The sequence below is a fragment of the Petromyzon marinus genome, chromosome 3 (assembly GCF_048934315.1).
Source record: "Petromyzon marinus isolate PM22_M1 ecotype Great Lakes invasive population chromosome 3, UKy_Petmar_22M1.pri1.0, whole genome shotgun sequence".
NCBI classification, from domain to species: domain Eukaryota; kingdom Metazoa; phylum Chordata; class Hyperoartia; order Petromyzontiformes; family Petromyzontidae; genus Petromyzon; species Petromyzon marinus.
The window spans coordinates 19,629,695-19,653,169 of record NC_133669.1 but is presented as its reverse complement, the minus strand read 5'-3'; the positions used below and the strand labels follow the sequence as shown (position 1 = coordinate 19,653,169).

At 55.0% G+C, this 23,475-nt stretch overlaps 1 protein-coding gene across 2 annotated transcripts in view; it reads right to left on the bottom strand.

Moving 5' to 3' along the window:
• The window catches only part of LOC116956494 (uncharacterized), a 116,891-nt gene that overhangs the window by 10,619 nt on the left and 82,797 nt on the right, over positions 1 to 23,475 (bottom strand). For both annotated transcript variants that reach the window (XM_076052300.1, XM_076052302.1), the window contains 2 exons: positions 12,190 to 12,277; positions 2,177 to 2,310 (listed from right to left, as the gene is read on the bottom strand). In XM_076052300.1, the coding sequence (XP_075908415.1) occupies positions 2,177 to 2,310; positions 12,190 to 12,277 (222 nt within the window). The remainder of the gene's footprint in view (positions 1 to 2,176; positions 2,311 to 12,189; positions 12,278 to 23,475) is intronic.

Sequence of the window (23,475 nt, the reverse complement as noted above, 5' to 3'; positions counted from 1 at the left end):
CAAGCGGTAGTAGCGGCGATGCGGTTCAGGAGCCGGATGCCAAAGTCGGCGTCGACGAGAGGGCGTTCGGGTTTTTAAGCTCCCAGAGAAAGAGAGGGAGGGGGAGTGATTTGGGGTGGGGGGAGGAGGTGGAGGGAAGCGTGAAAATGCCCCCAACTGCATTCTACTATTCCACTCTCGTGTACGATGGCAGCAGTGTAAATAATTCTTTTACACGATTCGGCATCAGCAAAACCCTGGACCGGTTTCGACGCACAGACGCTGTCTCCTGTCAGCAGGGTCAGGCCTTGTTTGAATCGATGCTCGGACGTTAGGGACGAGGGAGGAGCCTTCTCTTTGAAAATGCGGGCCCTCGAGCGCCCTCCAGTAGAGGGCGGTGTCCGTCTGCCTTGTTGAGACAGCTCTTCTTCCTCGCGTCTCCTGTCCAACCTACACGGGTCCTTTCCCAACGTTCTGCGCAGGCCACCGCTTCCGATGGTGGCATTGCAAAATCTTGAGGAGTAGCATTGCGGTTTGCTGCAGGGCATCTCAGGAGATGTGACCCACGTGGTTTGCTTCTCCTGACAGGCACATTGGTCGGCTGTGCTGCAGAAGCCCCCCCCCCCCCCCATGATTTCATGAGAGAGTTGCATCTGCCCTCCATTCAGTCTGTTTAAGCTCCGCCATGTATGTGAGCCATTTGGATTTGGAACCAGACGCGAGCTCCTCACTGGGGGGGGGGGAGGGGGGGCGGTGGATGGTGGTGATTCCTCGCCGACTCCATTGTAACTTCATTTTTCTCCCCATTATTTTTGCTCGACGGGGAAGTTCTGGCAGATTCCCGGCGATGCGGTTACAAGTGGTTATAGTGGAGCACAAGAAGCAGTTAACGACGGGCGGTGGTGCTGGCTGATGGCGGACGTCCCACTTGAGGACTTGCCGGTCCTGGTCACCTGCTACTCTCCTTTCTGATGTTAGGGGGATTGGGGCGCTATGCCAGATAGTGCAATATAGGCAGGGAAAGGGGGGCGGCTCTCGGGCACCCCTCTTATGATTCCGTGGTGAGAACTGGAGTGACTCGGATCGTCTGCGTCCCATTTGAAGGATGACCTCGGTTGGGTCGCCGCCAGGGACGAAGAAGAATAAGAAGAGAACCAAACGCGGCGAGGAAAATAAAACAAAAATCTAAGCAGAGCGGCCACCGTCACACAGGGGAACGTGCGAGATGGTGTGAGGCTGTGTGAGATGGTGGTGGTGATGATGCTTTCGGTGGTGGTGATGATGCTCTTGGTGGTGGTGGTAGTTGTGGTGATGGTAGTGGTGAGAGTGGTGGGAAAGGTGTTGGTGATGTTCTTGGTGGTGGTGGTGATGCTCTTGGTGGTGGTGGCAGTTATGGTGATTATAGTGGTGAGAGTGACGGGAATGGTGGTGGTGAGTGGCAGGGCTTTTGGTGGTGGTGGTGGTGAGAGTGGTGGGACTGGTGATGGTAGTGGTGGTGAGAGTGGTAAGAGTGGTGGTGAGAGTGGTGGGACTGGTGGTGGTGGTAGTGGTGGTAAGAGTGGTGAGAGTGGTGAGAGTGGTGAGTGTGGTGGTGGTGGTGAGAGTGGTGAGAGTGGTGAGAATGGTGAGAGTGGTGGTGGTGAGAGTGGTGAGGGTGGTAGGACTGTTGGTGGTGTTGGTGGTGCCGGTGCCCGGTGGTGGTTGTTGCAGGAGAGGAAGTTGCTTGTGCCTGGTTCCGGCAACAAAATCACTGATGCTGGAGTCTCAGGTGCCACTCGGCAGCACCAGGATGTTGTTGCCGGAACTGAACGGACGCTCTCCAATACCCACGCGGTCCACGGGGCTGAACCGCGCACTCCGAACAACGCTCACGAGACGGGCGGGGATGGGCAGGGGGGGACACGGAGTGAGCAGAGACAAAGGAAAGGGTAGCGATGCAGGGAAGTGCGGGAACACAGGGACACGGGATATGAGCAGAGTCGCACGCTCCCAGCTGAAACACGCAGAGACAACGGGACAGAGCGGAGACGCAGGAGGCACGCGCAGTAAGTGGCGACTCAGACACGCAGAGTGGAGACGGGGGACAGCCCTGGCCGGTCGACCGGTCGAGCGATTCGTGAGTGCGAGGGAGCAATGGACGGACCGAGCGATCGAGCTGCGGGGAATTGTCGAGCGGGCGACGGGGAGAGCGACCCACCTGTGCGTGTAGCCGTGGCGGTGCATGTGCGTGACGCCGGCCGACACCTCGAAGGCCATGCGAAGGAGCTGCTCCACGTCTACTACGCTGCCCGTCACCCCCGCCAGCCCGCGCAGGTACGCCTTCACGTCCCCCTGTTAGGAGGGTACGGGGGGGGGCAGAGGTCACGGCGCAGAGGTTAGAGGCCACGGAAAAATTGGCCGAGAGCAATGCCGCAGGTGCGTCGACCGTCACTGAAAAGTGATATCTGCTTCACGGCAGACATTGCTGAAGACCGCACGGCGTTATTCGGAGGCGGCGTCACAGTCCAAGTTTGCCGATTTTGAATAAATAATTCCTAGCAAGCTACTTGACTGCGATAACCTGTGGGGCACATTGCCCCATCCTGGCAGACGAACGCCCGCCGCCAGGCAGCTGCTGTGTGCACTTTGTGCCGCACAGCGACACTGTCCCCCTCGGCTAAAAAGAAAACACGCTCCGAGATGTTTAATTACGCCACGGGCGCAACGTTAACGTATTCATTTCAGCAAGGAAATGTCAAGGGAGTATTTTTCTTAAGCTGAATAATTTGTTTTTATTATCCAAAACTCCCCACGCAATCACGGGAAGAGAGACAGGTAAACTCCAAATATACAGCAGCAGCAGCAGGCGTCAGGGTCGGAATCGAAGCCACGGCCTCCTGTATACCAGGCGAGGTAGTTAACATCTCCTAGCCACCGTGGCACCCTTGCTCTCCCACATCTTCCGTTTGTTGATCTTCCCCCTTCGATTATTAGCGCGGTGGGCTACGGTGCGAAAGAAATTAAACGTACAGTACAAGACACTTTTTTTTCAAGGAGAGCACTACTTCTGGTGAGATGTTTGGCCCAAGTCCCTTTTAAAAATAACGAGTGATTGTGTGTCACTCTCTTCTCTCGCCATGCGCTCGGGGCGTGCTGGGGGATCACCTCCACCGCTGTCGCTGTGAACGCTCCAGCCGTGCTCGTTAAGTCCGAGTCCGTTAGATTAGTGTCTTGAATCGTGTTTATTTATTGCTTATCTTGTTTGCAGTCAGTTCTGGTGTGGGTTTCCTGTATATAATTTGTTGTTTTTGCTCTTGTTAGTTTGCACATTCCCACCCTGCGATGTCCGGTAACTGCTGCCACTTCTGGCGGTCTTGGGCTGTGGTCTGCGAGTCTCTGTGTAACTCTATGGATCTCTATGTAACTCTGTGAGTCTCTATGTAACTTTGTGCAATGCCCCATTGAGCTCCTTGGCTGAGCCCTGAGCCATAGCAGTGGAAATTCCACATTCCTATGGACAGGGGACAATCCCGATATAAACATATATACAATAATACCCCGATTCACGTCTCCCCCCCCCCCCCCCCCCTTTTTACGTCGTTTCGCAAACACGTCGCTTTATTAACACCGCTACCCGATTTGCGTCGCCTCAACCCACACATCGCCTCAACCCACACTCACGTCGCCTCAACCCACACCCACGTCGCCTCAACCCACACCCACGTCGCCTCAACCCACACCCATGTCGCCTCAACCCACACCCACGTCGCCTCAACCCACACATCGCCTCAACCCACACCCACGTCGCCTCAACCCACACCCACGTCGCCTCAACCCACACCCATGTCGCCTCCACACCCATGTCGCCTCCACACCCATGTCGCCTCAACCCACACCCACGTCGCCTCAACCCACACCCACGTCGCCTCAACCCACACCCACGTCGCCTCAACCCACACCCATGTCGCCTCAACCCACACCCACGTCGCCTCAACCCACCCATCGCCTCAACCCACACCCACGTCGCCTCAACCCACACCCATGTCGCCTCAACCCACACCCACGTCGCCTCAACCCACACTCATGTCGCCTCCACACCCACACCCATGTCCCCTCCACACCTACGTCGCCTCAACCCACACCCATGTCACCTCAACCCACATCCACGTCGCCTCAACCCACACCCACGTCGCCTCAACCCACACTCATGTCACCTCAGCCCACACTCATGTCGCCTCAACCCACACCCATGTCGCCTCAACTCACACTCATGTCGCTTCAACCCACACCCAGGTCGCCTCAACCCACACCCACGTTGCCGACAGCATCGTCGCGTGTCCTTCCTCCTTATCCGGTCGCCTCTCAGCCTGCACCGTCAATCGCTTTGATCGACGTCATTTGGATATTCGTCGTCGTCGCACCTTGCAGGAACGCATCCCCCCCGACCCCCCCCCCACCCCTCAACATAAAAACCTGTGGTAGTTACTGCACAACGACCAACCCTTTTGGATCTCTCTGGCTGTTTGCAGCTGGGCAAGGCCCTTGCTCATAATCCCTATGATCATAATCTTCATCCCAGGCTGGAGGAATCCGATGAGCCACGAGGCTCTTTTTTCACATATGTCCCGAGTGTGAGCTGCTAAGCTCTCCCCGTCTCGGTGGCTTCTGCGCAGTCGACGTGGACCGACCGACCGACCGACCTCTCCTCGCCCCAACACAAACGACGGGGACCCCCACCCCCCCGGGGACCCCCACCACCCCCCCCCCCCCTTAACATTCCTGCCGCTCAGCGTGGGGCATTCGCTGCTGCCACCGCCGCTGCTCCCGAATAACGCAATGATGGCATCGGGGCGGCCACGACAATGGCCCCTGAAACATTCTTTCAGGGCCGTTTCGTGGGATTCGTCAGACAGCGGGCCGAGGTGGCATCGTCAAACGCGCTCGGATTTTTAAGTTTTTAATGTATATGTAAAGATAAAAAAAATATGTATCGTCATAAAAATAGACACGCACGTGCAAGTGCATACTGCACTTTGCATCCGAAGAAGTAAAAAAAAACCTTTCTGTACAAAAACAACAGCTGCGGGCGTTGATTTTTTTTGTGTGTCTCAGCATCCTGCATTTAAAAGTACAATTATGGTAATTAATTGCGATGACGGCTGAACAGCACGCGTGTCGTACGGCTATTGAACGCAAGGATTATCCCCGTCGCCGTCGTATATTATCATTTATTATCGTAATTTAAGCGTCTCAGAGAGTCTAAGCGTTCAAACGACCAAGGGCCCGGCGCTCATCTCAGTTTGGCGGTGGTGGTAATTCCACGTTCACGACGAACGATCACTGTTGACCAGCCCACAAAGTCAGGATGATTGATGATGATGATCATCATGACCATGATGGTTTCCCCTTTTTTTTCTGGCAACAAAACAGGTGTTAAGATGTTAAAACACCAAACTGAAACCTTTCGCAAGGAATCATGTCTGCAAGGAATCATTGTCCTCATAGTGGCATTGTCTTTGTGCTGTTCGCCTTTTTGGCCTCCTCTGGTCTAACACCGTTTGAGACGAGGCTCTAAAGGAAGCTGTCTCTGGTGTGGACCAATCAGTTTCAAAGACAATGCACACACTGTCAGAGCATGTTTATTTGTTTGTATTTTCACCACAAGTATCTGTGGTTAATGCAGACATGATTCCTTGCAAAAGGTTTCAGTTTAGTGTTTTGGAAGGGGAAAACCTATTCTTATGTTGTGACACTGGCAAAGGAGGCCCCATGATGTACATGTTGATCTAAGTTGACCAGGAATCAAACGTATAACCTTTCTCCCTGATCGTGAGGCGAATGCTCCCCACCCCGGTGGCCCGATCCTAACTTAGCGTCTTGCTGTATTCTCCGTGAACATAAAGCGTTACTTTGTTTTCCCCGCTATTTTAAAGCAAACGACAGAGACGAGTCTTATAAACGAAATCGGTAAGAATTCCATTTTGTGCGTGTGTGTGCGTGTGTGTGTATCCGCACGTGCGTGTGTCTTTGTGTGTGTATGTGTGTGTGCGCGTGTCTTTGTCAATGTGTATGTGTGCGTGAGTGTACGAGAATCACTTGTTGACCCCACAAAGTCGGGAGTGGTAAGGGATAGCAATAAGCATGCTGCTCTACCAACCCGGTAACCCGGCAACCCGGGTTCGATTCCGGGCAACTCGGTTCGATCCCCGCGGGTCAATACCAGTGACGATTAACTGAACCGGTTCTGGGCCTACCCTAGGTCGACTCAGCCTCAAATGAGTACCTGGTGCGGTGTGTAAACATCACCACAAAGGCGACCTGGGGGAGGGGGGGGGGCGTGTTGCTCGCCACACGCACCCCCTCGTGTGCCTCAATGTCAGCCTTTAATAGGTGCTCACTAACAGCACTTGCCCCAAACAGTCTGTTAAGGCTATAAGGGGGTCTTTGTGGGTGTGTAAGCCAATATACTTGCGTAACTTTACACCGAGCACAAGTTTGGGGTGCGTCTTACTCATCGGATCGTCTTATAATATTAATAATACTGACTCTAAAGCATTATAGCGCTGTTTAACTAACAAAAACACTCCACTGCGATAAGCCGACCGGAGGGATAATTACAATGGCGGCTCTCTGGGCCTGCGATACGGATTCCTTGGCCAGCGAGCAGTGAGCAGGTTTAATTTTAGACGGATTTTAGTTGCGAGATATATATACTTATTTGCTTAACGCTGTCATTTTAGACGTAGGATTATTGAATAACGCGGAACGCCTCTGCGACGGCCGTGTAAACAGGGCTGATGCAACATCCTGTTTACCGGGGCGCGCTACCCCAGGGTCACCGAACCCCGCGGTGACACGCGCGAGTGCGGGGGCGGGCCAGACGCAAAGCGCCACGCACGGTCTCACAAAGGGACCCTTGGTTTCAAAAGAACATTAATATATTTCGCATTTTAATCGGTAATTTTAGCGCTAACTTTAATCCCGATCGTGCTAATCGGCGTCGCGTCGTCTCGAGCCGAAGAGGAATCCCTTCGGGAAATCTCCCCGCGGAATCGGATATCACAGAACTACTTCCGAGGTCCCTCCGAATGACCTCTGAGGCTACAGACTAAGGGGGCAGCACTTTTCCAAACCCCGCTCTGCCATTGAAGAGAAATGCTCGCCAAACGACGGTTAAGCCGATATTTTTCTTACTCTTGACTGAAAATCTGAACGGGAGTTGCGATGGCTTTCCTCGCGTGGTCCGGGCTGTGCACGTCGACCCTCCGCATTGGAGGAGCCCGGCTTAAACACAGCCCGGCCGACACTCCGATCCGTGCCCACGAAGTCGCTGGCGCCACTGTGCACGCATGCACGTTGAACTCCTTTGGCACCGTACGTAGCCAACCGTGCTAATCGGAGGTGCAGCCAGCTCGGCGCTCGGCCCTTTGAGCCAGCCGGCCACCACACAAGAGGCCTTGATAATGGGGAAGGGGGAGGGGGATGGACCTCGGAGTCTCACGATGGGGGCCTGGTCACCCAAAGTGGCCTTGAAACGCACCGCGGTCCTGCGCACGGCCGGGCCACAGACCGACCCGCTCGCGACACGCCGCCCGTCAGGTCTCCGGGGTCGACGAGCAAGGGTCGAGCCTGGAGAGCGCTCGGGCGGGCGACCCACCCATGTGCACGCCCGGTTGCCGTAGGCGGCCCCGGCGCTGTGCTACACTGTGGTCAGCGGAGGGCACCGGTGGCTAAATCCAACGCTGTGCTGTAACCGTAGTTACGTCACGTGAATCCGTGGTACTCGGAGATAAGTGGGACGCATTCATCAACCCGCACTAACCAGCGTGGTGAAGTATGGTCAAATGACACCCCCCCCACCCCCCCCACCCACACGATCCACAGGGCGTGTGGGGGGGGGGGGGGTTGGGAGGCTCTCATCCAGCAGCGGATAAACAGAAGGGCTTTAAGTTTACGTACGGGGAAGGGTAACCAGCAAAACGTGGCAGGAAGGCGTTGAGGCGGCTGTGATGGGCATGACGTGTGGGGTGGAAGAGGACACGGGAAGCAAGTTGGAGGTTCTGCATAGAACTTACGTACAATAACCCAATTCTTCATTTAAAATTATTATCATGCTACGTGTAATTTTATAATCGCTGCAAAGTGCCTTAGTAAAACGCGCCTTAGTAAAGGCGCTATATACATCTCATTAACATCATAAAATGCCTCTGCTTGTTAGTTTGGTTTGCTGACTAGCAGGAGGAAGCAAATTGGGAGGTGCTTCTGCGCCTTTGAATTTATTTTGAACCGCAAGTCAACGAGTCTCCCTGCTCAAACGAGCATTGAACGGTCCTCGTATGCATTGGTAGCCTTGAGCCAGCGGTGGGGCATTCCGCATTCCTATGGCAGGGGCAAGCCTGTCCAAACAACGACCACTCTGGAATTACCGGTGTGATTACGGCACATCGTCTACAGATTGGACGAAAAAAAAGTCAAGTAAAAGGCGAGAATTCCCCGGATGGAATGCAGTTTCATAGAGCACGGGGGGGGGGGGTGGGGGGTGCCAGTGCTGTTAGCAAGCACCTGTTGTACACGGAAGAGCAACGCGATGCCGCTAACTCAAGGGAGCTTCGCCGAGTCCCGAGACTCCGTCTTCAGGAGGGTTGCCGCGTCGGTGATGCTTGGCCAATCCCATCTCACGAGTTGTTTGCCTTCGTGTGGAAAGGAAACCGGAGAGCCTGGAGAGACTGCCCCCCCCCGCCAACCGCATGCGCGAAGGAGCCAAGTAACTATTCGAAGAGCCGCACAGATGGATTCAAAGTCCATCGCCGTGGCGCTGTCCCATCTGCTTGGCCACTTCGCACGCACAACAGCGCGGTGGCGGTGTTGTGCGTGCCGCCCCGACCGCCTTTGTCACCCCAGTGCCTCGGTTCACGGTCAGCTCAAGAGGAGCAGCAGGAGGAGTGGGAGGTGGAGGAGGAGAGATGACGATGGTGGGTGCGTAGGAGGCTTGTGAGGATGATATTTTTGAACGCGGTGTCTGATGTGGTGAAACGTGTTGCGAAGGAGGGGAGGGGGGGCATTTTTTGCCCCCCCCCCCAGCTGCCTCAAGGGATAACGTCGGATACCTAATTAGGTCGATGAAAAACTGGCCTGGAAGTTCATTGGCTCTTTGTCACCGGAGGGGCCACCCAGAATAGCATAGCCCAACACACGACATACACACGTGCGTACTCATACACACAGACACGTGGATACTCATATACACACACACAAAGATACTCAAATATACATATACGCATAGATACTCACACAAAGACAAAGATCCCCCACATAGCCTTTAACAGACTGTGAGGGCAAAGTGCTTTTAGCGAGCACCAATGAAACCCAGCACGGCACACGAGGGGGTGGGTGGCCAGCACCACGACCGGCGGCCGCCTTTGTCTACCTAGTGGCGATGTTTACACACCGCACCTGGTACTCGTTTGATGCTGAGTCGACCTAGGGAACGCTCAGGACCGGTTCAGATAATATTCACTGGTGTTTGCCGTGAGCGGAAATCGAACTCGGGTGGCCGGGTTCATAGTGCAGCGTGCTAACCGCTGCGCTACAGCCCACACATAGATACTCATACAACAACAACAACCGCCATTCGCCACTAAGTGGCGGTGACGTCACCACGACGCTTGTGCCAGGCCATGTGCACCTTGAGGCCACGTGAGGTGTCGAACGCCCGCAGGCAGGAGGTCACGGGGCAGACCCAAGTGCCACGGGTCGACTGACTAAGATGACTGGCTGATGCACCACCTGTGCCCCCTACTGTGCCAACCTGCTGTGCTTTAGCCACCCGGCGCACCACTCGTTGTTATGAGCGTCGCTCCTCTGCCCTCCGTTGTTGTTGGAGGGCGACTGCCTCCAACTGCCCAGTAGCGTACTTCACGAGCCTCCTCCACAGAGGCCGATCTTGACACTGCTGGTACCGGTCATCGGCAAGTCCACTCAGCTCCACGTCCTCCTGTACCACATCATTCCATCTCTTCTCTAGCTCGTGCCATGCCCGTTTAGCCCCCTTGATCTGGCCGAACAAAAGCTGTTTCGGCATGCGGTGGCTGGGCATGCGGGCTACATGACCCAGCCAACGCAGCCTTGCCTGCCGGAGGAGCTCACCGATGAAACCTTGCCCAGATCTTTCAAGGATTTGTGAGCTCCTCACACAATCCAGCCTGCTGGTTAAACCCAGGATGGATCGTAGGCAGGCTAGCCTAAATGTTTCTAACCGGCGAAGATGCTCAATTAGGGGGGGTCCACGTTTCGCAAGCGTAGAGAAGGGAGGGAATGACCGTGGCCGAGAAGACCTGAAACTTCAGAAACATACACGCGTGCATACATACACACACACACAAACATACACACGCCGTTGTGTGTACTCGGGTCGACGCTTGAGAGTCCCTCCCTGGGCCGGCCACACCATCCCTACATGGAGGTGGGGCTGCCCTCCCCGGGGGTCATGGATCAGCAACGTGTGTGGGTGCGTGCGTGCGTCTGACGATAGCAGTAAATCCACACACACACAAACATAGACACGCTATATACGCGCGGACACGTAGAGACCCACATGCATACACACACAGTCGCCTACATACACACAAACATAGGCATGCATATGCACACAAACATAGGCATGCATATGCACACAAACAAAGACACCCACACACACACTAACATAGACACACATACTTACACACACACATATATTGTACGCGCACAAACATAGACAAAAATAAAACAAAGATTCCCTGTATAGCCTTAAAAATCTTTAGGGTCATGTGCTGTTAGCGAGCAGCAATTAAGGCCGGCACGGCACACTAAGGGAGTGGATGGTCAGAAACCAATTCCGGCCAGCTTTGTCTCCCCAGTGCTGATGGTTTTTTTCTCACATAGACTGCACCAGGTACTTAATTGAGGATGAGTCGACCAAGGGGAGGCCCAGGACTGGTTCAAATAATCGTCACTGATTTTTGGCCGTGAGCGGAAATCGAACTCGGTTCATCGTGCAGTACACTAACCACTACACTACCACCCCCCACATACATAAACAGACACACACGCACACCCACGAACTCACTGCCCACACATGGCCACTATGAGAGATTTGAGGACAGGTATTTGTAACTCTGGAGCTAAACGATGTCAGTAACAAGGTTAGAGAAGCCACATGGTGCGACAGATGTCCAGTGAGGGTTTGGCCACACCATTCATAGCCTGATGGCACGTTCACACAGTGTACCCCAAAAACCTGGGGGTAGTTGTCACTCCCATGCGCACATTCACACAGTGTATCCCAAAACCCTAGGGGTAGTGGTCACTGCCACGTGCACATTGACACATTGTTCCCCAAAACCCTGGGGGTAGTTGTCACTCCCATGCGCACATTCACACATTGTACCCCAAAACCTTAGAGGTAGTGGTCACTGCCACGTGCACATTCACACATTGTACCCCAAAACCATGGGGGTAGTGGTCACTCGCACGTGCACGTTCACACAGTGTACCCCAAAACCCTGGGGGTAGTGGTCACTCTCACCAACATATTCACAAAGTGCACCCCAAAAACTCGGGGTATCCACTCCCACGTGCACGTTCACACAGTGCACCTCAAAAACTGGGGGTAGCCACTCCCACTAACACATTCACACAGTGCACTGAAAAAGCCTCGGAAGTAGCTCCACCCACAAGTATATTTTGAAAGTATACCCAAAAACGTAGCTACTGCATACACTCTACAAGGAGTTTTGCAAAATGCACTCAGAAATGTAAAGAGACTCTCAGTACTATACAGTGCATACAAAACGCACGTGCACGGGTTTGCATGCGTGTGCACGTGGACGTGTGCGTGCGCGTCTAATGTGTGCGTGTCTTGTCTAGGGAGCGGTAGTGTAGCGGTAGTGTAGTGGTTTGCGTGCTGCGCTACGAACCCAGCAACCCGAGTTTGATTCCCGCTCACGGCCAACACCGGTGACGATTATCTGAACCGGTCCTGGGCCTCCCCAAGGTCGACTCGGCCCCAAATGAGTACCTGGTGCGATGTGTAAACATCGCCACTGGGGAGACAAAGGCGGCCGGGCGTGGTGCTGGCCACCACCACCCCCACGTGTGCCGTGCCGGCCTTTACAGGTGCTCGCTAACAGCACTTGCCCCAACAGTCTGTTAAGGCTAACACGGGAGGTCTTTGTTCCACGTGTGTTGTCTCACCAGCGAGCAGAGCTCCATGACCAGCAAGTACGGAGAGGACTCCGTGCACTGTCCCAAGCACTGCATGATGTTCGGGTGCTGTAGAAGCCTGAGAGGGAAACAGACACACAGAGAGAGAAAGACAGAGGGACAAAGAGGTAAGAGAGAGACACACACACAGACAGTCACACATAGACAGAGATGCACAGAGAAAGAGACAGCAAAGCAGAGGGAGTTAAGAGCCGCACAGACAGAGAGAGATACAAGCACAGACATAGAGACAGAACGATATAGAGAGATGCAGAGAGGCGCACTCAATTATTTATATTTACTGTTACGTTTACACCAATTAGGTCCCATTAGCGCTGCAGATTGACCCCCCGGACGGATGCGAAATATCTGTGGTCAGACTCCTCCGAGGGTCTAACTTAGTTTAGTTCTCTACAGCGTTGTTCATGCAAACTGCATCTCACAATCCTTCGGGAACCACACAAAGCTACGAGGCAGCAGCGAGGCGGTGAGCCGGCGTGACCAACAATTGTCTGCAGTCCTCTGCACGTATATATATGTCGATGTGAATATGTTCACATCCAATTAACGAGTGCTTATGCGTGTGGGAGCACCCGCAGAAATCCCTCGCTTGTGTGCGAGGGGGGCAACACTCTATCCCATCAGGGAAGCGACAGGGGTGATGTCAGTCCGCGCTCTTTACTGTGACCGCCTTCTTCTCCTTATTCTTCAGGTGGAATGAAACCCTTTTCCATTCCCAGGCGACTGCAAGTTGCAGGGTGGGTGGGTGGGGGGGGGTCCCGTTCGCGCCGCTGAATCTGGGAGCGTGCGAGCGATTCGGCGTTAATTTGATTTCGAGAGGCGTCGTAACGGCGTTGCTTTTAAAGACAACTGTACTCGCCGCAGCAGAGAACTGCAGCGGCACGAACCGCACTCTACGTTAGCTGCCGCCAAGCCCCCCCCCCTCCCCACCACCCCCGCGTGGCCCTGTGGGAGCCTCGGTAGTGATGAAGTTATTCTATTTGAGTTTTTTTTCTTCCGGCTCCGCACGCGCACGTCATCCCGAACGGCATCGGAAAGAGAAGAACAACTGATGGCATACGCGTGCATCATCGGAACGGGGATAAGCGTTAAGGGAGTTGCGCAACCATGAGCGGCGGTGATCCCCCAACCCTCACTGCCTCCGCCCGTGTTGGATTAGACGCCGCGCACAGCAGAGCCGCCCACCCGCACGCCCTCCTTCGACAACTGCTCGATTTTCTGAATTAAGATCAAAGGCAAATGTATTACACTTGAACAATGGGGGGCTCTGTACAGCGTTTGGTGGCTGTGCCTAGCCCCCCATCCCCCACCTCCTCCCCCAGGTCTCCCTTTAAAAACAGAGCCCTTTTAATAGGGGAGGCTGAGCGACGATGCTTCGTGCTATGCCCGTGAAATAGATATCCGTCGGTCCGTCTGTCCATCCGTCTGTTCGTCCGTGTGTGTGTCTATCCATCAGACACTTTTCACGTTGACTTTCGCGTGGAGAGATGTTAACTACCTCGCCTGGTGTACACAAGGTCGTGGGTTCGATCCCGACTCCTGTTGTATATTTGAAGTTTGCATGTCTCTCTCTTTCCCTGTGGTCACGTGAAGTTTTCTCCAGGTCCTCCGGTTTTTCCCTCCAAATGTAGAATCATCATCGACGTGAATTTAGAGTATTATAAATTCCCCCACGCACAGCCACTTCGTTGGGCTATCATTTGTGGCCAGGTCCCTTCTGAAAAAGAGCTACGTAGCCCTTACCTGGTAAAATAAAACAAAAGTTTAGTTTGTAGTTTACAGCCTACCTTACGATGCGTGATTGAGGTGTGGGTTAATCGCTACATTTTGGTCGTGAGAATCGCCAAGTGGAGCTCTAAACTACAGCAATTGGTGCGTCATCAAATTACGCTCGTAAACCGCATCAGGCGGTGGAGGGTCTCGGCAACACAACTGCGGCCCGGATCATCACTAACCCAGAACTCAACTGTGAGAGTCACTCCTCACAAGTCAAAAGCTCCAAACTGACCACACAGCTCACCAACACTAACGATGCCCGCGTATATATAAAACTAAACACATTTTTTGCTATGTTACCAGGTAAGGCCCACGGATCTACATAGCTCTTTTTCAGAAGCGACCTGGGCCCAAATGATAGCTCAATTAAGCGGCTAATCACGTGGAAATTTATTGCAGCCAAATACTCTAAATGCAAAGTTTCCTGTAAATCACGTGACTTCTGTGTGGCTACGCCCACTCTGCACCCCTCCCCTCTCCCCATCACCACCCACTCAGAAAACAGACTCTGCGCAGTAGCAGCAGCAGCGTGGAGGCCCTGATAGGAGCCTCTTCCTCCCGATCTTCATCTCTCCGGACTCTCTGCTCACATTTCTCCATTCCTTTTCCTCCCATTTCCCTGATTTCCCATTCTTTCTCTTTTCTATTCCCTTTTCCTCGTTCACTTAATCTTCCCCATGCATCACATCCTTGACTCTGCTCCCCTTTCCCGTGGTGTGCAGCCACGGGTAAACGGCTGCCAATTGTTTGCAATTTTGGGTGACTTTGCCAATGAAATATTTACAGAAAAAAGCATTTTAATAAGATTTATATATAGTGCTATGCACGAGGGTAATTGGTGGACGGGTGCCTAACGCATGCATATTTTTGTACGGTTAAATCCCCAAACGAGGCTCATTTAACAGACGGGATTGATTGGGCAGGTTGTTATTGCGATGAGCTCTTACCTCGTTGATTGGTGCTTACAGGGTGAGCAACTGAGCGAGTCGTTAAAATCACGGGTGGGTGGGAGCCTGGGATTCGAACCCAGGTTCTCAGCAGTGCTGGGTCCGTGTCTCCAAAAACGAGCTGGCAAAAAGCCCCCGGGTTGGGCAGTGGAAATACCACATTCCTATGACAGGGACCGCTGTATCCACTAAAGAGTCACATGATGTCCCACCAAGTAGCATGAACGCTATCCACCCCCCGAGGGATGAGGTCAGGATGGACAACCTGCCTGGGAGTTAAACGACATGACCGATCGCGTGACTTTATGATTGCATGACCTTGCGATCGCGAGCAGAGCGCCTCGACCACGGCACCACTTGGCCGGGTGAGGCTGGGCCAGACGGCGTAAATGCCACGGACAAAGAGTTTCCAAACTTTTAGAATGGAATTAAGAAATGTGTTATCGCGCTCGCTCGGTGGCCCCGCAGTCTCAGCAGTGCACACGCACGCTTGCGGCTCCCGCGGTAATCTCTCCCCCATCACTGCCTCTCCCCCATCATTGCCTCTTCATCACTGCCTCTCTGCATCATTGCATCTCCCCCATCACTCCCTCTCACCCCATCACTGGTTTTTCTCCGTCATTGCCTCTCCCCCAGCACTGCCTCTCCCCCATTACTCCTCTCCCATCACTGCCTCTCCCCCATCACTGCCTCTCCCCCATCACTGCCTCTCCCCCATCACTGCCTCTCCCCCATCACTGCCGCTCCCCCATCACTCCCTCTCCCCCATCATTGCCTCTCCCCCATCACTGCCTCTCCCCCATCACTGCCTCTCCCCCATCACTCCCTCTCCCCCATCACTGCCTCTCCCCCATCATTGTGTCTCCCCCATCACTGCCTCTCCCCCATCCCTGCCTCTCCCCCATCCCTGCCTCTCCCCCATCACTGCCTCTCCATCACTGCCTCTCCTCCATCACTGCCTCTCCCCCATCACTGCCTCTCCCCTATCACTGCCTGTCTCCCATCCCTGCCTCTCCTCCATCACTGCATCTCCCCCATCACTCTCTCTCCCCCATCACTCTCTCCCCCATCACTGTCTCTCCCCCATCACTGCCTCTCCTCCATCACTGCCTCTCCCCCATCACTGCCTCTCCCCCATCATTGCCTCTCTCCATCATTGCATCTCCCCCATCATTGCCTCTCCATCACTGCCTCTCTCCATCATTGAATCTCCCCCATCACTTCCTCTCCCCCATCACTGCCTCTCCCCCATCACTGCCTCTCCCCCATCCCTGCCTCTCCCCCATCACTGCCTCTCCCCCATCACTGCCTCTCCCCCATCCCTGCCTCTCCCCCATCACTGCCTCTCCCCCATCACTGCCTCTCCCCCATCACTGCCTCTCCCCCATCACTCCCTCTCCCCCATCACTCCCTCTCTCCCATCACTGCCTCTCCATCACTGCCTCTCTCCATCATTGCATCTCCCCCATCACTCCCTCTCTCCCATCACTGCCTCTCCCCCATCACTGCCTCTCCCCCATCCCTGCCTCTCCCCCATCACTGTCTTCCTCCCATCACTGCCTCTCCCCCATCACTTCCTCTCTCCCCCATCACTGCCTCTCTCCCATCACTGCCTCTCCCCCATCACTCCCTCTCTCCCATCACTGCCTCTCCCCCATCACTGCCTCTCCCCCATCACTCCCTCTCATCCCATCACTGGTTTTCCTCCATCATTGCCTCTCCCCCATCACTGCCTCTCCCCCATCACTCCCTCTCCCTCATCACTCCCTCTCCCCCATCATTGCCTCTCCATCACTGCCTCTCTCCATCATTGCATCTCCCCCATCACTCCCTCTCCCCCATCACTCCCTCTCCCCCATCACTGCCTCTCTCCCATCACTGCCTCTCCCCCATCACTCCCTCTCCCCCATCACTCCCTCTCCCCCATCACTGCCTCTCTCCCATCACTGCCTCTCCCCCATCACTGCCTCTCCCCCATCACTGCCTCTCCACCATCACTGCCTCTCCCCCATCACTCTCTCTCCCATAACTGCCTCTCCCCCATAACTGTCTCTCCCCCATCACTCCCTCTCCCCATCACTGCCTCTCCCCCATCACTGCCTCTCCCCCATCACTGCCTCTCCCCCATCACTCTCTCTCCCCCATCCCTGCCTCTCCGCCATCACTCCCTCTCCCTCATCACTCCCTCTCCCCCATCATTGCCTGTCCCCCATCACTCCCTCTCCCCCATCACTCCGTCTCCCCCATCATTGCCTCTCCCCCATCACTCCCTCTCCATCACTGCCTCTCCCCCATGACTCCCTCTCCCCATCACTCCCTCTCCCCCATCACTGCCTCTTCCCCATCACTGCCTCTCCCGCATCCCTGCCTCTCCCCCATCACTGCCTCTCCCCCATCATTGCATCTCCCCCATCACTCCCTCCCCCCATCACTGCCTCTCTCCATCACTGCCTCTCCCCCATCGCTGCCTCTCCCCCATCGCGGCCTCTCCCCCATCGCTGCCTCTCTCCCATCACTGCCTCTCCCCCATCACTCCCTCATTACTGCCTCTCCCCCATCACTCCCTCTCCCCCATCACTGCCTCTCCCCCATCCCTGCCTCTCCCCCATCCCTGCCTCTCCCCCATAACTCCCTCATTACTGCCTCTCCCCCATCACTCCCTCTCCCCCATCACTGCCTCTCCCCCATCCCTGCCTCTCCCCCATCACTCCCTCTCCCTCATCACTCCCTCTCCCCCATCACTGCCTCTCCCCCATCACTGCCTCTCCCCCATTCCTGCCTCTCCCCCATCACTCCCTCATCACTGCCTCTCTCCCATCACTGCCTCTCCATCACTCCCTCTCTCCCATCACTGCCCTTCCCCCTTCCCTGCCTCTCCCCCATCCCTGCCTCTCTCCCATCACTGCCTCTCCCACATCACTGCCTCCCTCCCATCACTGCCTCTCCCCCATCATTGCATCTCCCCCATCACTCCCTCCCCCCATCCCCGACTCTCTCCCCCATCACTGCCTCTCTCCCCCATCACTCCCTCTCCCCCATCACTGCCTCTCTCCCCCATCACTCCCTCTCCCCCATAACTCCCTCATTACTGCCTCTCCCCCATCCCTGCCTCGCCCCCATCCCTGCCTCTCCCCCATCACTCCCTCATTACTGCCTCTCTCCCATCACTGCCTCTCCCCCATCACTGCCTCTCCCTCATCACTCCCTCATTACTGCCTCTCTCCCATCACTGCCTCTCCCCCATCACTGCCTCTCCCCCATCACTGCCTCTCCCCCATCCCTGCCTCCCTCCCATCACTCCCTCTCCCCCATCACTCCCTCTCCCCCATCACTGCCTCTCCCCCATCACTTCCTCTCTCCCCCATCACTGCCTCTCCCCCATCACTGCCTCATCCCCATCACTCCCTCTCTCCCATCACTGCCTCTCCCCCATCACTGCCTCTCCCCCATCACTCCCTCTCACCCCATCACTGCCTGTCCCCCATCACTCCCTCTCCCTCATCACTCCCTCTCCCCCATCATTGCCTCTCCATCACTGCCTCTCTCCATCATTGCATCTCCACCATCACTCCCTCTCTCCCATCACTGCCTCTCTCCCATCACTGCCTCTCTCCCATCACTGCCTCTCCCCCATCACTGCCTCTCCCCCATCACTGCCTCTCCACCATCAATGCCTCTCCCCCATCACTGCCTCTCCCCCATAACTGCCTCTCCCCCATAACTGTCTCTCTCCCATCACTCCCTCTCCCCCATCACTCCCTCTCCCCCATCACTGCCTCTCCCCCATCACTGCCTCTCCCCCATCACTGCCTCTCCCCCATCACTCTCTCTCCCCCATCCCTGCCTCTCCCCCATCACTCCCTCTCCCCCATCATTGCCTCTCCATCACTGCCTCTCTCCATCATTGCATCTCCACCATCACTGCCTCTCCCCCATCATTGCCTCTCCCTCATCACTGCCTCTCCCCCATCACTGCCTCTCTCCCATCACTGCCTCTCCCCCACCACTGCCTCTCCCTCATCACTGCCTCTCCCTCATCACTGCTTCTCCCCCATCACTGCCTCTCCCCCATCACTGCCTCTCCCCCATCACTGCCTCTCCCCCATCACTGCCTCTCCCGCATCCCTGCCTCTCCCCCATCACTGCCTCTCCCCCATCATTGCATCTCCCCCATCATTGCATCTCCTCCATCGCTCCCTCTCCCCCATCGCTCCCTCTCCCCCATCGCTCCCTCTCCCCCATCGCTGCCTCTCCCCCATCGCTGCCTCTCCCCCATCGCTGCCTCTCTCCCATCACTCCCTCATCACTGCCTCTCCCCCATCACTCCCTCTCCCCCATCACTCCCTCTCCCCCATCCCTGCCTCTCCCCCATCCCTGCCTCTCCCCCATAACTCCCTCATGACTGCCTCTCCCCCATCACTCCCTCTCCCCCATCACTCCCTCTCCCCCATCACTGCCTCTCCCCCATCACTGCCTCTCCCCCATCCCTGCCTCTCCCCCATCACTCCCTCATCACTGCCTCTCTCCCATCCCTGCCTCTCCCACATCACTGCCTCCCTCCCATCACTGCCTCTCCCCCATCATTGCATCTCCCCCATCACTCCCTCCCCCCATCACTGCCTCTCTCCCCCATCACTCCCTCTCCCCCATAACTCCCTCATTACTGCCTCTCCCCCATCACTCCCTCTCCCCCATCACTGCCTCTCCCCCATAACTCCCTCATTACTGCCTCTCCCCCATCACTGCCTCTCCCCCATCACTCCCTCTCCCCCATCACTCCCTCTCCCCCATCACTGCCTCTCTCCCATCACTGACTCTCCCCCATCACTGCCTCTCCCCCATCACTCCCTCTCCCCCATCACTGCCTCTCTCCCCCATCACTCCCTCTCCCCCATAACTCCCTCATTACTGCCTCTCCCCCATCACTACCTCTCCCCCATCACTGCCTCTCCCCCATCCCTGCCTCTCCCCCATCCCTGCCTCTCCCCCATCACTCCCTCTCTCCCATCACTCCCTCTCCCCCATCACTCCCTCTCCCCCATCACTGCCTCTCCCCCATCACTGCCTCTCCCCCATCCCTGCCTCTCCCCCATCACTCCCTCATTACTGCCTCTCTCCCATCACTCCCTCTCCCCCATCACTCCCTCTCCCCCATCACTGCCTCTCCCCCATCACTGCCTCTCCCCCATCCCTGCCTCTCCCCCATCACTCCCTCATCACTGCCTCTCCCCCATCACTGCCTCTCCTCCGTCACTGCCTCTCCCCCATCACTGCCTCTCCCCCCATCACTGCCTCTCCCCCATCACTGCCTCTCCCCCCAACACTGCCTCTCCCCACCATCTCCACCTCTCTCTCCCATCGCATATCACAAACTCTCTCTGCCATTACCGCTTCTCTTGCTCCCATCCCCGCTTGTTTCTTCTACCCTTGCAGCTTTCTCCCATTGCTGTATCCTCTTCTCTCTCCAATCACAGCCTCTCTCTAGCTTCCTCTTGACGCACAGCCACATAACTGCGGCTTCTATTCCCGCGTCTGAGTGGATGGCTGATTTAGTGGATGGGTGGGTGGATAACTGACCGAGTGAGTAAATTGTGCGAGTCACTGATTGAATGGCTCTGGGACTGAGTGAGCGAGCGAGCGACCGACCGAAAGAGCGAGCCAGCCAATGAGCGAGCGGACGCGTGATTCTGAAAGCGAGAAAGTGCGCAGTCGAGTGAGTGATTGAGGAAGTGAGTCAGCCGTGAAGTAAGCAGTTGAGTAAGTGAGCGAGTGAGTGAACGAACGAGCAAGCAAATGAGTGGTTGAGTGCGTGGTTGTGTGGGTGGGAAAGCGAATAACCAAATGGGTGAGCGTTTGAGTGAATGAGCGAGTGAGAGATCGAGGAGTTAATTACGTGGGTGAGCGACCTGCTGAGTGAACGATTTGGTGAATAATGAGCGAGTGAGTGGTTACGTAATTGACGAGTGCGCGAATGAGTGAATGGTTAAGTGAATGATGAGCGAGTGTGTGAGCGGTTAAGTGAGCGACGAGTAAGTGAGCGAGTTGTTAAGTGAATGATGAGCGAGCGTGTGAGCGGTTAAGTGAGCCACGAGCGAGCGAGAGAGAGGTTAAGTGAGCCACGAGCGAGTGAGTGAGCGAGTGGTTAAGTGAACCACGAGCGAGCGAGCAAGCAGCCGAGTGAGCGAGCGAAAGCCCCTCGAGGCAAAGCGACTGTCATGGGGAGCCAGCCCCCCCCCACCCCCGCTCCCCCCCCCCCCTCTCGGCATCTCCCTTTGATGCTCCCCCCCGCACCCCAAAATGAACAGCGCTCGTTTCAACTCCCCCATGACTCTGGGCGTGGGGGAGCTGTATCAGCACGCGGAAAGCGAGGGAGCTTAGCCGCAGAGGCCCTCCACAGCGAGAGAGACGTCGCATTCGGGGCGCGACGGGGCTAGGCCGAGGGTAAGAATAAAACTCCCGGGGTATTTATATTCGCGGCTCTCGGTCCCCGCGGGCCCCCTTTCTTCCCTAGCGCAACATTTATTTTGTCTGGGACGCGGCCAGCGACGGAAAGCGCTGACACCGAAGCTGACGTCGCCGATCGGAAGAGGGGGGGGGGCCTCTTTCTCTGTCACGCGGCATCACGCGACCCCGGTTTTTAGACCGTCGCGTTAAAAATTTGTCACGTTTGGATTTGATTCGCGTTGCGCACTTTGTTCATCGAGCCAGCAGATCCCACAGTTGGCTGTTATCTTTATATATGTTATATATAAGTGCGTGGAGGGGACCGATCCCTGCCATGGGAATGTGGAATATCCACTGCTGTGGCTCAGGGCTGACAGTGGAGGTGAGTGCTGCCCCACTGCTCGTTTGAGCAGGGAGAGACTCGGACTCAGACTTTGTTATTTCAGCTGGCAAGGCCACATTGAGCCAAGCAGCTCAAAGAGGCCTTACATACAGAGCCATTGAGTTACATACAGACTCATAGAAGTGCATCTAGACTCATAGAGTTACATAAAGACTCACAGAATTGCATCTAGACTCATAGAGTTACATACAGACTCATAGAGTTGCATCTAGACTCATAGAGTTACATACAGACTCATAGAATTGCATCTAGACTCATAGAGTTACATAAAGACTCATAGAATTGCATCTAGACTCATAGAGTTACATACAGACTCATAGAATTGCATCTAGACTCATAGAGTTACATAAAGACTCATAGAGTTGCATCTAGACTCATAGAGTTACATACAGACTCATAGAATTGCATCTAGACTCATAGAGTTACATAAAGACTCATAGAATTGCATCTAGACTCATAGAGTTACATACAGACTCATAGAATTGCATCTAGACTCATAGAGTTACATACAGACTCATAGAGTTGCATCTAGACTCATAGAGTTACATAAAGACTCATAGAGTTGCATCTCGACTCATAGAGTTACATATAGATCCATAGACTCAGCTGGCAAGGCCCCATTGCGATAAGTGGCTCTGTTACAATGACGACCGCAGCCCATTGCAGTTGCAGAGACCCATAGAGTTACATACAGCCATCGAGTTGCATAGAGAAGCACAGAGTTACAGAGAGATATACAGAGTTACACAGAGATGCACAAAGATGCACAACGTTACGCACAGATTACATCCATCCATAGAGTTGCTTTCGTGACTGCAGGAATCCATACTCTTTGGTTCTTTCGGTAAAGTCACATAGGTAGAAAAATTTAATTAAAAAAATAAGAATGATTTATCATATGTAAGTACATAGCTACAGTACATAGAGATCCATAGAGCTACATAGAGATGCACAGAGTTACACAGAGATCCATAGAGTTACATAGAGATACACTTAGTGTTAAATAGATCCGTAGAGTTACACAGAGACTCATAGGCCACAGTCAAAGGCCGTCGGTAGTAGCAGCACTAACCGGACATCGCTGGGCGGGAATAAGCAACGTATCAAAGAGCAAAAACAACAAATTATATACAGGAAACCCACAGCAGAGCTGACCGCAAACAGGACAAGCAATAAATAGAAAGTACTTAGGACACTAATCTAACGGGCTCGGACATAGGTAAGCTCTGCCGCAGCGTTCACGGCCACAGTGGCGGGGGTGATCCTGACAGCGGGGCGCGGACGGGGTACGTGGGGGACACTACGGTCGGCTACGAGGAAGACCCGACGTTAGGTGCGCCGGGGCAAGAGAAGGCTGTGAGGCCGACTCTCGCGTTCCAGACCGCTGCCGAGTACTTGCGTCGTCACTTGGCACCAGTTCTGCCGTAGCAATCTGACTGGAAGAACTTCCGATTAGCACGGTGGGGGGGGGGGGGGAGCACGTACGGTGCGAAAGGAGTTCGACGTCCTCACATTTCCTGCAGCACAGCGTCCGCATGCAGGCTGCAATGATAGACGCAGCCGTGGGGTCACCTCTCAGCCATGCCCCATGGAGAACCTTTCCGCTGCTGGGCTCATCATCCACAATCATCACGTGCCAGGGTCTATCCACTGCTGGGCTCATCATCCACAATCATCACGTGCCAG